The 16,024-nt window shown below is 41.3% G+C and overlaps 1 protein-coding gene across 3 annotated transcripts in view; it reads left to right on the forward strand.

Annotated features, from left to right (window-relative positions):
• The first annotated feature begins 14,739 nt into the window (after positions 1-14,739).
• The window catches only part of LOC115112369 (tyrosine-protein kinase Fes/Fps-like), a 45,959-nt gene continuing 44,674 nt past the window's right edge, over positions 14,740-16,024 (forward strand). For 2 of the 3 annotated variants that reach the window (XM_065011970.1, XM_065011971.1), the window contains exon 1: positions 15,562-15,581. In XM_065011970.1, the coding sequence (XP_064868042.1) occupies positions 15,575-15,581 (7 nt within the window). In that variant the 5' untranslated portion in view covers positions 15,562-15,574. Of the gene's footprint in view, positions 14,948-15,561; positions 15,582-16,024 lie in introns of those variants that run through there. The other variant, XM_029639389.2, reaches the window with a different exon arrangement.

Genomic DNA, 16,024 nt, shown 5'->3' on the forward strand with positions numbered 1-16,024 from the left:
GGATTTGTCATGTGCTTTTCTATGTGATTGATGGAAAGCTGTATTACAAAAATCTAAATTATGATTGATACTGTACCTGTATGACAAGAATCAATATCTTATGTCCAGCTAGATTCAATTGAGCAGAATACTTTATTTCACCGGAGTGCTGTGCTCTAAGAGAATACAATGGCAGTTCAAATATAGAGTCAACGGATAACCCTAGAGGAGTTGGACAATTGTGGTACATGAAAATAAAAGTATAACCTGTTTCTTACAATAGCAGTACTGTGTATCGCACCAGAAGAGCTACAGTATGTGGCCTCCACCCAGGGTTGGATAGGTTACTTACTTAATGTAATCTGTTAGTTACTAGTTGTCCAAAATTCGCCATAGGCCTATTTTTTACGTTTTTGTTGGTGACACTTTATTTTGCTAACTTGCAGCTGTTTAAGTAAATCAAACGTGGGCGAGTTTGAGCATGTGTCCATTTTTCTTATCAGCATTCAATTGAGCAATAAAAGCGCCACTCGTGGTCTAATTAAATTAAACTAGTTTTTGATAGTATGGAGCACACTACCATGAGGGAGTTTAGAAGGGAGGAACTCCTCAAATTGTTATTCCATAGGCTGGGATCGGCACTATTCAGCTATTGCAAGAGCGCATTGTATAGGCGAATGGCTGTCCACTGGGGCATATTCATTGCGCCAATTCTGTCGAAAAACGTTTATTAAATGGAACGAAACCGGGAGGGACTTACTTGAATTTCCCGAGGTAAAGACCGATTCAGGTTGGATATTCGCTGGTAGTTTTCCTTAACGTCCACCATCAGCAGTTAGGGGCCGTCAACATAGTGACAAATCAAACATTTCTAATTTCAATAGCTCTTTAACCATTACTCCTAAAACTTTCTAAATTGGTTCTAGCCAACCCGATGGCATACACACATTGCACGCACCTTTTTTTGTCGGTTTACATCTCACACTATTTTAAATGTATTTATTTGAATTTTAATAGCTACTTGGTCATGTGACCTACTGACTTCAAACAAGGTTCAGAATGTACACTCAGTGGGAATACACAGTGCACAACCTTTAGTTTGTCCCCAAACAATTGTATTTGCTGGTTTTAAGCATTAAACATTCAAATAGCTCTTTTTTGACTGTTGCTGGGTGCTATCGTCTTCCATCAGCACCGGCCTGTACCCTACCTGCCCTAAGCTCTACATTTACATTTACATTTAAGTCATTTAGCAGACGCTCTTATCCAGAGCGACTTACAAATTGGTGCATTCACCTTATGACATCCAGTGGAACAGTAGTGCATCTAAATCTTTTAAGGGGGGGGGGTGAGAGGGATTACTTTATCCTATCCTAGGTATTCCTTAAAGAGGTGGGGTTTCAGGTGTCTCCGGAAGATGGCTCTCTCCTGGTCCCTTACACTAAGTCTGCATTTGTCCTGCTAGGTGACCTAAACTGGGACATGCTTAAACCACCTGACCAAGTCCTAAAGCAATGGGACTCCCTAAATCTTTCTTAGATCATCACCAATCCCACAAGGTATGACTCCAAACACCCAGAAAAGGCTAATTTCCTCGATGTTATCCTCACAAATAATCCTGATAGTTATCAGTCTGGTGTTTTCTGTAATGACCTTAATGATCACTGTTTTACAGCCTGTGTTCGTAATGGCTGCTCAGTGAAACGACCTGTCTTGATTTGTCATAGATGCTTGCTAAAAAACATTAATGAGCAAGCCTTCCTTCATGAATTGGCCTCTGTAAAATGGTATAGAGTCAGCATGATCCCCTCTGTCGAAGACGCTTGGACCTTCTTTTTTTATATTTTCAGTGGTATTGTTAATAAACACGCCCCCATAAAGAAAATGAACATTAAAAACAGGTTCAGCCCCTGGTTCGACTGTGATCTTGCATTTGGCGAAAGGCTCGGCACACGCATACTCAGGCTGACTGGCTATTGTTCAGGCAAATGAGAAATAAGTGCACTTAGGCTATCCGAAAGGCCAAAGTTAGTTACTTTAAGGAGTAGTTCTCTCTCTGTGGGTCTAACGCCAAGAAGTTCTGGAAGACAGTTAAAGACCTGGAGAATAAACCCTCCTCCTCACAGCTGCCCATGTCCCTTAATGTTGATGATGTGGTTGTTACTGACACGAAGCACATGGCTGAGCTCTAATCACCACTTCATTAAGACAGGATTCCTATTTGACTCAGCTATGCCTCCTTCCCTGTCCAACATTTCCTCATCTCCCACCCCTTCTAATGTGACTATCCCTGATGCTTCTCCCTCTTTTTCCCCTGCCCGGCTACAAAGTTTCTCCCTGCAGGCAGTCACTGAGTCCGAGGTGCTAAAGGAATTCCTTAAACTTGACTCCAATAAACCATCTGGATCAGATGGTTTAGATCCTTTCTTTAAGGTTGCTGCCCCTATCATCACAAAGCCAATCTCCTACACTTTTAACCTGTCTCCTTTCTGTGGAGGTTCTCATTGCTTGTAAAGCCAGCCACAGTTCGTGGGGGAGATCAAGCTGAACCTAACTGTTAGGCCTATTTCTATTTTGCCCTGTTTATCAAAAGTGTTGGAAAAACTTGTCAATAATCAACTGACTGGCTTTCTTGATGTATATAGTATTCTCTCGGGTATGCAATCTGGTTTCCGCTCAGGTTATGGACGTGTCACTGCAACCTTAAAGGTCCTCAATGATGTCACAATTTCCCTTGATTCTAAGCAATATTGGGCTGCTATTTTTATTGACTTGGCCAAAGCTTTTGATACGGTAGACCATTCCATTCTTGTGCGACCGGCTAAGGAGTATTGGTGTCTCTGAGGGGTCTTTGGCCTGGTTTGATAACTACCTCTCTCAAAGAGTGCAGTGTATAAAGTCAGAAAATCTGCTGTCTCAGCCACTGCCTGTCACCAAGGGAGTACCCAAAGGCTCAATCCTAGGTTCCACTTTCTTGTCAATTTACGTCAATAACATAGCTCAGGAAGTAAGGAAGCTCTCTCATCCATTTATACGCAGATGATAGTCTTATACTCAGCTGCCCCCTTCAGGGATGTTGTGTTAAATGCTCTACAACAAAGCTTTCTTAGTGTCCAACAAGCTTTTTCTACCCTCAACCTTGTTCTGAACACCTCCAAAACAAAGGTCATGTGGTTTGGTAAGAAGAATGCCTCTCTTCCCACAGGTGTTATTACTACCTCTGAGGGTTTAGAGCTTGAGGTAGTCACCTCATACAAGTACTTGGGAGTATGGCTAGACCGTACACTGCCCTTCTCTCAGCACATATCAAAGCTGCAGGCTAAAGTTAAATCTAGCCTTGGTTTCCTCTATCGTAATCACTACTCTTTCACCGCAGCTGCCAAACTAACCCTGATTCAGATGACCATCCTACCCATGCTAGATTACGGACATATAATTTATAGATTGGCAGGTAAGGGTACTCTCCAGCGGCTAGATGTTCTTAACCATTCGGCCATCAGATTTTCCACCAATACTCCTTATAGGACACATCACTGCACTCTATACTCCTCTGTAAACTGGTCATCTCTGTATACCCATCACAAGACCCACTGGTTGATGCTTATTTATAAAAACCCTCTTAGGCCTCACTCCCCCCTATCTGAGATATCTACTGCAGCCCTCATCCTCCACATACAACACCCGTTCTGCCAGTCACATTCTGTTTAAGGTCCCCAAAGCACACACATCCCTGGGTCACTTCTCTTTTCAGTTCGCTGCAGCTAGCAACTGGAACGAGCTGCAACAAACACTCAAACTGGACAGTTTTATCTCAATCATGGACACTCTTACTGGCAGTTGTGGCTGCTTTGTGATGTATTGTTGTCTCTACCTTCTTGACTTTTGTGCTGTTGACTTTGCCCAATAATGTTTGTACCATGTTTTTGTGCTGCTACTATGTTGTGTTGCTACCATGTTGTTGTCGTGTTATGTTGCTACCATGCTGTGTTGTCATGTGTTGCTGCCTTGTTATGTTGTTGTCTTAGGTCTGTCTTTACGTAGTGTTGTGTCTCTCTTGTTGTGATGTGTTTTTTCCTATATTTATATATATATATATATATTTTTTTATCCCAGGCCCTCGTCCCCGCAGGAGGCCTTTTGGAGGCCTTCATTGTATATAATAATTTGTTCTTAACTGACTTGCAGTTGAATACTTGAATACAGTATATACATATATACATATGAGTTGAGTAATGCAAGATATGTAAACATGATTAATGTGACTAGTGTTCCATTTATTAAATGGACAGTGATTTCAAGCATATGTATATAGGCAGCAGCCTCTGTGTTTGTGATGGCTATTTAACATTCCGATGGCCTTGAGATAGCAGCTGTTTTTCAGTCTTTCTGTCCCAGCTTTGATGCACCTGTACTGACCTCGCTTTCTGGATGATGGCAGGGTGAACAGGCAGTGGCTCGGGTGGTTGTTGTCCTTGATCATCTTTTTGGCTTTCCGCACGCGGACCATAAAACAAAGAAATGGAACATTGTCCTTACTTGATGTAGAAACGGGTGAACAGTTTTGGAACACTGAGCCATTGACTGCAAGCACCAGTTAGCTGTGTTACGAGTAGGTTACTTTTGGCAATAAGGCACCAGACTACAGCCATATAGTTTTGAATTAGAAGACCAAGAGACGGCAGTAGGCAAGGAGTCGACCGGGATGGGTGAGAGGAATGTCCAGTTGGCCAGAAAAGCATGGTAAACTAACATTACTGAGTGATTATCAAGCTAGCTGATTTGGCTACAATTGATAAAGTCGAGGTGGTTAGCTAGCTGCGTTTTATAGACATGTTCTCCGTTTTACACTTAGCTAGATAATGAACTAAACTGCAATTATCGTAAACCATTATTATATAGCTAGCTACGGTAGCTAAATATCTGTCAGCAGGATAGTAGAATGTGTTATAAGCATGTTGGCTAGCTCACGTTAGTAATACTGAACAAAAATATAAACGCAACGTGCAACATTTTCAAAGATTTTACTGAGTTACAGTTCATATAAGGACATCAGTCAATTGAAGTAAATAAATTAGGACTTAATCTCTGGAATTCACATGACAGGGAAGAGGTGCAACTACATGTCGGCCCACTTGGCAGCCAGGTCCAGCCAATCAGAATGAGTTTCTCCCCACAAAAGGGTTTCATTACAGACAGAAATTCCCATCCTTCAGGACGATCCCGTAGGTGAAGCCGGATGTGGAGGTCCTGGGCTGGCGTGTCATCTGCGGTTGTGAGGTCGGATGGACGTGCTGCCAAATTCTCTAAAATGACGTTGGAGGCAGTTTATGGTAGAGAAATTGACTTTAAATTCTCTGGCAAAAACTCTGGTGGACATTCCTGCAGTCAGTATGGCAATTGCATGCTCCCTAAAAACTTGAGACATCTGTGGTGGTGTGACAAATCTCCACATTTTAAAGTGTCCTTTTATTGTCCCCAGCACAAGGAGCACCTGTGTAATGATCATGCTGTTTAATCAACTTCTTGATATGCCGCACCTGTCAGGTTATCTTGGCAAAGGAGAAATGCTCACTAACAGGGATGTAAAACAAATTTCTGCACAAAATTTGTGAGAAGCTTTTTGTGTGCGTATGGACCATTTCTGGGACTTTTATTTCAGCTCATGAAACAGGGGAACACTTTAAATGTTGTGTTTATATTTTTGTTCAGTGTACTGTAGGTCATTTATTAAGCAATAGAGTGAATACTTAATAGGGTTGTCATTTATTTAACTAGCTAGCTTCCTTTGCAAATTCTTGACATCTGTCTTTGAAGCAGTTTGACTGCAAAATTAGGTCTCAACAATCACAGGTATCTAAGCTAGCAGCTAGCTAAATACTTTCAAATAAGGAAGAGCATGTTGTCATGATGGAATAAGTCACCTACTGTATGTGAAGCTAGCTACAATACGGATTAGCCACAATATTGGAATTTGCTGTACACCTTAGCAATTGTTACTGAGATGAGACGTGGTGCCATAATATAAATACAGTACATGGCCAAAAGTATGTGAACACCCCTTCAAATGAGTGGATTCGGGAATTTCAGCCACACTTGACGGATGCCATAAGAACGGCATGAATCCTAAATACGATTTTCTTTAGTTAATCTACTGGTTTGTCGTATGATCTCTTGAAGCCTGGTGGAGATGGTTGCAACCATACTACAACAGGGCATTTTTCTGCATCCAGATTGAGGTTTTCTACCAGCAGGAACATGGAGCACTCTGTCTCAATAAAGGCAACCGCATTCTTCCCACCTGAAACAGTTCGGTATAGTTAGTGCATATATTTTGATGACATTTTGTTCATTTTGGATAATGCACCAAACATCTCAGATGTAAAATTGCGTGACTAATATATCTTCGGCAAAAACGTCAAAATTAATGACAGATTTCTTAAGTTAACTTATATTATTTCTGACTATTTGAGGAAGTGTATTCTGGCTACGGCATCTCAAAATGGACAAACCGACGGGGAGACCGGGGATGGTTATAACACAGGTTAGTTGTAACACTCTCAATATCTCTAATCAGGAACCAGCTAAAATCATGTTACACACTGTGCACATGATGAGTTTAGTCCTCAAACCTCATGTGAAGAAGCAAGACCCTGTGATAGACCGCAGATTTTATTGACAAAATTCTGATTTTGAGGTAAGAAAGTAACAAAATGTCGTTAGATTCACCAAACTTATATCAGATTTATAACCAGTGTGTGTAGATATATTTTAAGTCAGTTAGCAATGCTAAAGTTTGAAGTTGAAGTTCAAATTGAAGATAGCTAATGGCTGCAAGGGTCAGGGTTAGTTGTAACAAGCCTAAGGAGGTCTGGGTACTGGGAATGCAAATTATGCCCACCAAGCCTGTACCCCAGGACTACCATACCACTGTCACAACTGTGACTCAGTGAACATGTCCAACATTCACACACACACACACACTCAGTCTTGTACAACTAACCTTGTGGAGACACACATCAGTCCTATTCAAAATCCTATTTTCCTTACCCCTAACCCAAAAACCTAACCTTAATCCTAAACCTAACCCTAGCTCCTAACATTAAACCTAAAACTAACCCTAGCTCCTAACCTTAAACCTAACCCTTACAATAATTCTAACCTTCATCCTAAACACCTTAGAAATAGCATTTGACTAACAAAATGTCCCCAGTTGGTCAAATTTTTGTTCATTTACTAATCTTGTTGAGACTTTTGGTCCCCACAAGTATAAACATCCACACACACACACACACGAAAATGTGTTTTTGGAACACTTCAAATGTAACATTTTATATGTGAACTCATGTCTTTTTTAGAACATTTCACATGATTATGATACACACACAGTTATTTTAACATAGTGTTCATCTGACAAATTTGACTACATTGTGTATGTTTATTTATACAGTAATTACTATTCAATGTGTCATCATCTGGGATTTGAACTAACAACCTCTTGGTTCACGGCATTATGATATTTCTGCTAAGCCACCACACCTGTATTCCTGCACTTTCAAAGTAAATCTCAGCTTTGTTAAATAAACACTCAAGAAAAAACTATGATAGTGATTCAGGAGTAACATTGAAACAGAATAATGACCCACCAAAATTAGACAACTATACAGAAAACCCTCAAATTGCTGAAATAAGTAAGTTAAATCAATGATGAGAGAATAGTCCAATTCATTAATAACTAAAATAGCAGTGCAGATGGCACTATTTTTACCAAGTGCGTAGATGTATTATAAGCAACACGTGTAGGGAAATGCTACAGACATTATTGCTAAAAGTTTCCCCTACTATTGCTGCTTTATGGTTTTTCAAGCAAAGGTTTTTTTAAGGGATTATGCAAGCACACTCGTTTGAGTCGGTTAGGCGCCAGCCGGGTTGAAGCATGATTAGAGGTCGACAGACTAATCGGCATGGCCGATTAATTAGTCCGATTTCAAGTTTTCATAACAATCGGTAATTGTCCTTTTTGGACGCTGATTACATTGCAATCCATGAGGAGACTGCGTGGCAGGCTGATCACCTGTTACGGGAGTGCAGCATGAAAAGGACCTTGTGGCTGCAAGGAGCCAAGGTAAATTGCTAGCTAGCATTAAACTTATCTTGTAAAAAAAAAACAATCAATCTTCACAATCACTAGTTAACAACACATGGTTGATGTTACTAGGTTAACTAGTTTGTCCTGCGTTGCATATAATCGATGCAGTGACTGTTAATTTATCATCGAATCACAGCCTACTTCAACTTCGCCAGTGATGATTTAACAAAAGCGCATTCGCAGAAAAAGCACAATCGTTACACAAATGTACCTAACCATAAACATCAATGCCTTTATTAAAGTCAATACACAGAAGTAATATTTTCTTAAACCTACATATTTAGTTAAAATAAATTAATGTTAGCAGGCAATATTAGCAAGGGAAATTGTGTCACTTCTCTTGCGTTCAGTGCAAGCAGAGTCAGGGTATAAGCAGCAGTTTGGGCCGACTGGTTCATTCCGAATTGTGTGAAGACCATTTCTTCGTAACAAAGACCATAATTAATTTGCCAGAATTGTACATAATTATGACATAACATTGAAGGTTGTGCAATGTAACAGCAATATTTAGACTTAGGGTTGCCACCCGTTCGATAAAATACAGAATGGTTTCGTATTTCACTGAAAGAATAAATGTTTTGTTTTCAAAATGATAGTTTCCGGATTTAACCATATTAATGACCTAAGGCTCGTATTTCTGTGTGTTTATTATATTATAGTTAAGCCTGATTTGATAGAGCAGTCTGACTGAGCGGTGGTAGGCAGCAGGCTCGTAAGCATTCATTCAAACAGCACTTTACTGCATTTGCCAGCAGCTATTAGCAATGCTTGATCACAGCGCTGTTTATGATTATCAACTCCCGAGATTAGGCTGGCAATACTAAAGTTCCTATAAGAACATCCAATAGTCAAAGGTATATGAAATACAAATAATCAACGCGGCATAATTCCTATAATAACTACAACCTAAAACTTCTTAACTGAGAATATTGAAGACTCATGTTTTAAAAGGAACCTCCAGCTTTCATATACATGCTTTCCACCTGGCCACCCTACCCTGGTCAACACCCCTGCGCCCCCCACAGCAACTTTCCCAAGCCTCCCCCATTTCTCCTTCACCCAAATCCAGATAGCTTATGTTCTGAAAGAGCTGCAAAATATTGACCCCTACAAATCAGCAGGGCTAGACAATCTGGACCCTATATCTTTCTAAAATTATCAGCCGAAATTGTTGAAACCCCTATTGCCAGCCTGTTCAACCTCTCTTTCGTATCATCCGAGATCCACAAAAATTGGAAAGCTGCCGCGGTCAACCCCCTCTTTAAAGGGGGAGACACTCTAGACCCAAACTGCTACAGACCTACAGTGGGCCAAAAAAGTATTTAGTCAGCCACCAATCGTGCAAGTTCTCCCACTTAAAAAGATGAGAGAGGCCTGTAACTTTCATCATAGGTACACTTCAACTATGACAGACAAAATGAGAAAAAAAATCCAGAAAATCACATTGTAGGATTTTTAATGAATTTATTTGCAAATTATGGTGGAAATAAGTATTTGGTCAATAACAAAAGTTTATCTCAATACTTTGTTATATACCCTTTGTTGGCAATGACAGAGGTCAAACGTTTTCTGTAAGTCTTCACAAGGTTTTCACACACTGTTGCTGGTATTTTGGCCCATTCCTCCATGCAGATCTCCTCTAGAGCAGTGATGTTTTGGGGCTGTTGCTGGGCAACACGGACTTTCAACTCTCTCCAAAGATTTTCTATGGGGTTGAGATCTGGAGACTGGCTAGGCCACTCCAGGACCTTGAAATGCTTCTTACGAAGCCACTCCTTCGTTGCCCGGGCGGTGTGTTTGGGATCATTGTCATGCTGAAAGACCCAGCCACGTTTCATCTTCAATGCCCTTGCTGATGGAAGGAGGTTTTCACTCAAAATCTCACGATACATGGCCCCATTCATTCTTTCCTTTACACGGATCAGTTGTCCTGGTCCCTTTGCAGGAGAAACAGCCCCAAAGCATGATGTTTCCACCCCCATGCTTCACAGTAGGTATGGTGTTCTTTGGATGCAACTCAGCATTCTTTGTCCTCCAAACACGGCAGGGTAGCCTAGTGGTTAGAGTGTTGGACTAGTAACCAGAAGGTTGCAAGTTCAAACCCCCGAGTTGACATGGTACAAATCTGTCGTTCTGCCCCTGAACAGGCAGTTAACCCACTGTTCCTAGGCCGTCATTGAAAATAAGAATTTGTTCTTAACTGACTTGCCTAGTTAAATAAAGGTTAAAAAAAACACGACGAGTTGAGTTTCTACCAAAAAGTTATATTTTGGTTTCATCTGACCATATGACATTCTCCCAATCTTCTTCTGGATCACCCAAAAGCTCTCTAGCAAACTTCAGACGGGCCTGGACATGTACTGGCTTAAGCAGGGGGACACGTCAGGCACTGCAGGATTTGAGTCCCTGGCGGCGTAGTGTGTTACTGATGGTAGGCTTTGTTACTTTGGTCCCAGCTCTGTGCAGGGTGCAGGTCATTCACTAGCCCCCCCCCCCCCCCCCCCGTGTGGTTCTGGGATTTTTGCTCACCGTTCTTGTGATCATTTTGAGCCCACGGGGTGAGATCTTGCGTGGAGCCCCAGATCGAGGGAGATTATCAGTGGTCTTGTATGTCTTCTATTTCCTAATAATTGCTCCCACAGTTGATTTCTTCAAACCAAGCTGCTTACCTATTGCAGATTCAGTCTTTCCAGCCTGGTGCAGGTCTACAATTTTGTTTCTGGTGTCCTTTGACAGCACTTTGGTCTTGGCCATAGTTGAGTTTGGAATGTGACTGTTTGAGGTTGTGGACAGGTGTCTTTTATACTGATAACAAGTTCAAACAGGTGCCATTAATACAGGTAACAAGTGGAGGACAGAGGAGCCTCTTAAAGAAGAAGTTACAGGTCTGTGAGAGACAGAAATCTTGCTTGTTTGTAGGTGACCAAATACTTATTTTCCACCATAATTTGCAAATAAATTCACTAAAAATCCTACAATGTGATTTTCTGGATTTTTTCCCCTCATTTTGTCTGTCATAGTTGAAGTGTACCTATGATGAAAATGACAGGCCTCATCTTTTTAAGTGGGAGAACTTGCACAAATTGGTGGCTGACTAAATACTTTTTTGCCCCACTGTATATCTATCCTACCCTGCCTTTCTAATGTCTATGAAAGCCAAGTTAACAAACAGATCACCGAACATTTCGAAACCGACCGTACCTTCTCCGCTATGCAATCTGGTTTCCAAGCTGGTCATGGTGCACCTCAGCCACGCTCAAGGTCCTAAACGATATCATAACCGCAATCGATAAGAGACAATACTGTGCAGCTGTATTCATCGACCTGGCCAAGGCTTTCAACTCTGTCAATCACCACATAATTATCGGCAGACTCAACAGCCTTGGTTTCTCAAATGACTGCCTCGGCTGGTTCACCAACTACTTCTCAGACTTAAGTTTGTCAAATCGGAGGGCCTGTTGTCCGGACCTATGGCAGTCTCTATGGGGGTGCCACAGGGTTCAATTCTCGGGCCAACTCTTTTCTCTGTATACATCAATGATGTCGCTCTTGCTGCTGGTGATTCTCTGATCCACCTCTACGCAGACGACACCATTCTGTATACTTCTGGCCCTTCTTTGGACACTGTGTTAACTAACCTGCAGACGAGCTTCAATGCCATACAACTCTCCTTCCGTGGCCTCCAACTGTCCTTAAATGCAAGCAAAACTAAATGCATGCTCTTCAACCGATCGCTGCCCGTCCGTCCAGCACCACTAACTCTGGACTAGAGGTCGGCCGATTAATCAGAATGGCCGATTTAATTAGGGCCAATTTCAAGTTTTTGTAACAATCACCTTTTATTTAATCTTTATTTAACTAGGCAAGTCAGTTAAGAACACATTCTTATTTTCAATGACGGCCTAGGAACAGTGGGTTAATTTCCTCGTTCAGGGACAGAACGACAGATTTTTACCTTGTCAGCTCGGGGGATTAAATCTTACAACCTTACAGTTAACTAGTCCAACGCTCTAACCACCTGATTACATTGCACTCAACAAGGAGCCTGCCTGTTACGCGAATGCAGTAAGCCAAGGTAAGTTGCTAGCTAGCATTAAACTTATCTTATAAATAACAATCAATCAATCATAATCACTAGTTAACTACACATGGTTGATATTACTAGTTTATCTAGCATGTCCTGCGTTGCATATAATCGATGCAGTGCGTATCGTTGCTCCAATGTGTACCTAACCATAAACATCAATGCCTTTCTTAAAATCAATACACAGAAGTATATCTTCTTAAACCTGCATATTTAGCGCAAAGAAATCCAGGTTAGCAGGCAATATTAACCAGGTGAAATTGTGTCACTTCTCTTGCGTTCATTGCACTCAGTCAGTGTATATGCGACAGTTTGGGCCACCTAATTTGCCAGAATTTTACGTAATGATGACATAACATTGAAGGTTGTGCAATGTAACAGGAATATTTAGACTTATGGATGCCACCCGTTAGATAAAATACGGAACGGTTCTGTATTTCACTGAAAGAATAAACGTCTTGTTTTCAAAGTGATCGTTTCCGGATTCGACCATATTAATAACCTAAGGCTCGTATTTCTGTGTGTTATTATGTTATAACTAAGTCTATGATTTGATAGTGCAGTCTGACTGAGCGATGGTAGGCACCAGAAGGCTCATAAGAATTCATTCAAACAGCACTTTCGTGCGTTTTGCCAGCAGCTCTTCGTTGTGCTTCAAGCATTGCGCTGTTTATGACTTCAAGCCTATGAACTCCCAAGATTAGGCTGGTGTAACCGATGTGAAATGGCTAGCTGGTTAGCGGGGTGCACGCTAATAGCGTTTCAAACGTCACTTGCTCTGAGACTTGGAGTGGTTGTTCCCCTTGTTCTGCATGGGTAATGCTGCTTTGAGGGTGGCTGTTGTCGATGTGTTCCGGGTTCGAGCCCAGGGAGGAGCGAGGAGAGGGACGGAAGCTATACTGTTACACTGGCAATACTAAAGTGCCTATAAGAACATCCAATAGTCAAAGGTATATGAAATACAAATGTTATAGAGAGAAATAGTCCTATAATTCCTACAACCTAAAACTTCTTACCTGGGAATATTGAAGACTCATGTTAAAAGGAACCACCAGTTTTCATATGTTCTCATGTAGAGAGAGAAGAGAGAGAGACTCCAGAGCCTTCTGACCAAGTAACTACCTGTGACCTCTCCAGAGCACAGAGAAGTAACCTATACTCATAATAGTATAACTGATGCACTATGTCAACCTACTTCACTATGGCAGTCTGCCTGTGTGACATAGCATATTATCCCAAGGCCACTGATTGGATTTACTGTACCCATGCCAAAGCTCATTCGCTCTCCTCCCTGTAAAAGTCTCCCAGACATTTATCAAAGCTAACATGTATCCATCCCCCTATCCCCAGGTGAGTCTGCTGGGCTATGGAACTCTAGAGCAGCACATCAAAAAACCTGCCACCCTGTTGTCAGCTATCTGCATAAAGTTCCCTGTGCAAGGATGCAACTATCAAGGCTTTCAAAAGGCCACATCTTTCGAATGACCAAATGCAATAAAGTTTTGTATAAACAAATGTTTATTTTGTTAGATTACTAAATAAGTTTTTCATAGCATGTTTGTCAAGTTGGTCTTCACACTCACTTCTAACTTATGTGGTAAACTTAACAGAGACATCAGTTCTAAAGTAAATGCAAGTCTCATTTCCAGGCTGAATACATTTGTATTAATGTATATCATATACATCACACAGGTGTCAACTAAATAATATACAGTATATCCCAGAAAAGATTGAAGAATGGGACAAGTAGACAAAGTGAATAGAAGTCAGTGATTGCATCCATAGCAGTGTGTATGAATTTACATAGAATACATGTTAACAGAATGGAGAGGGAGAGAGAATGTTGCTGTACTCCCATATAAGGCCCTTGCTTCCAATACAATTGAAGGCCACAATTTTCACAGTGATCTAGGATAACCTCCCCCTTGTCAATGTAAACTTATCCTAAAATCAGTACTCTTTGTGAATATGGGCTCTGGCCTGTTAGCAATGTCTCTTCGCCTGAAATGCAACAAAGAAGTCACCTTTTCCTAGAGCGATTTACACTGTTATCAAAACGTCACGCCAGGGTAAGCCTACACGAGCCACAGCCCTTATTTTTTTGTGTTTCTAATATTTCCGATGGGGAAAATGTATGTAGGAAAACGATTGGAACAATTTCCCTGTTTGCCCGCTAGGTTTTATGGGTATTATGACTCATACTGTGATGGTGCATTCCTATGCATGTACATTTCATTGTGCTGTAGGTTGATGTTATGTATGTGGCAGGTGTTCTACAGCATTTTCAGAAAGTATCATTTTGGATCATGAATGTCACTCGGGCAAGTACTCTAGGCCAACCGCTGCTCAAGCTAATGTTGTGTTCCAATTTAGTCACCTGTTTAGCGTAATTATTGTCCCCGTCCCCGTTAATCCACGCAGTTAATGAGCTGTTATGTTCTTGAACCGTGCTGTATACATAGGACATTAAAACCAGGGCTGTACCAAGCCTTCCGTCCCGAAGAGGACGCAGTCACTCACCTCCCCAGTCAGTCCCGCTTTGATAGGACAGCGCTGGCTTCCTGCTTTTTATGTTTCTGATGCGAGTATGGTCGCGGTGCCAGACCAGTGATATCAATACTACCTCACTGTAACAGTTTCTGTCGGCACAATTAATGCCTCATCGATAAGAATCGTCATAGCCTACATATTCTATAAATATTTGAAACGTCGGAGTGAACTGCTTGCAATAACCTGAGGTGAGAATATTTTTTTGTCGACGTAAACTACACTACAGTATACTATTATTTAACTCTTAATGATAGCCGACATGGGCTATTGATAATGATACCATTTGTATCGGATTCAACAGCACATGCACATCTCCCTATGAAGTTAGATAAAGGATTTTATGTGATCGAATTTCGATCAAGGGAAACTCAGCAGGGCGTGTTTACATGTTCAGTTGAAGGTTTCGTCAACACATTACTCATCCCTGCTTTATGTACACAGAACAAATATATAAATGCAACAATTTCAAAGATTTTACTGAGTTACAGTTTATATAAGGAAATCAGTCAACTGAAATAAATAAATTAGGCACTAATCTATGGATTTCACATGACATGCATCTCTTGGTCACAGATACCTTAAAAAAAGGGGCGTGGATCAGAAAACCAGTCAGTATCTGGTATGACCATAATTTGCTTCATGCATTGGGATACATCTCATTCTCATAGAGTTGATCAGGCTGTTGATTGTGGCCTGTGGAATGTTGTCCCACTCCTCTTCAATGGCTGTTCGAAGTTGCTGGATATTGGGTGGAACTGGAACACGCTGTCATATACGTCACTCCAGAGCATCCCAAACATGCTCATTTCGGTGACATGTCTGGTGAGTATGCAGGCCATGGAAGAACTGGGATATTTTCAGCTTCCAGTAATTGCGTACAGATCCTTGTGACATGGTGACGTACATTATCATGCTGAAACATGAGGTGATGGTAGGGGATGAATTCCATGACAATGGGCCTCAGGATCCTGTCACGGTACCTCTGTGCATTCAAATTTGCCATTGATAAAATGCATTTATGTTTGTTGTTCATAGCTTATGCCTGCCCATACCATAACCCCACCGCAACCACGGGGCACTCTGTAAACAACGTTGACATCAGCAAATTGCTCACCCACACGACGCCATACACGTGGTCTGCGGTTGAGAGGCCAGTCGGACTTACTGTCAAATTCTCTAAAATTAAGCTGGAAGCGGCTTATGGTAGATAAATTAACATTCAGTTCTCTGGCTACAGCTCTGCTGGACATTCCTGCAGTCAGCAT

The sequence above is a fragment of the Oncorhynchus nerka genome, linkage group LG27 (genome assembly GCF_034236695.1).
Source record: "Oncorhynchus nerka isolate Pitt River linkage group LG27, Oner_Uvic_2.0, whole genome shotgun sequence".
NCBI lineage: Eukaryota > Metazoa > Chordata > Actinopteri > Salmoniformes > Salmonidae > Oncorhynchus > Oncorhynchus nerka.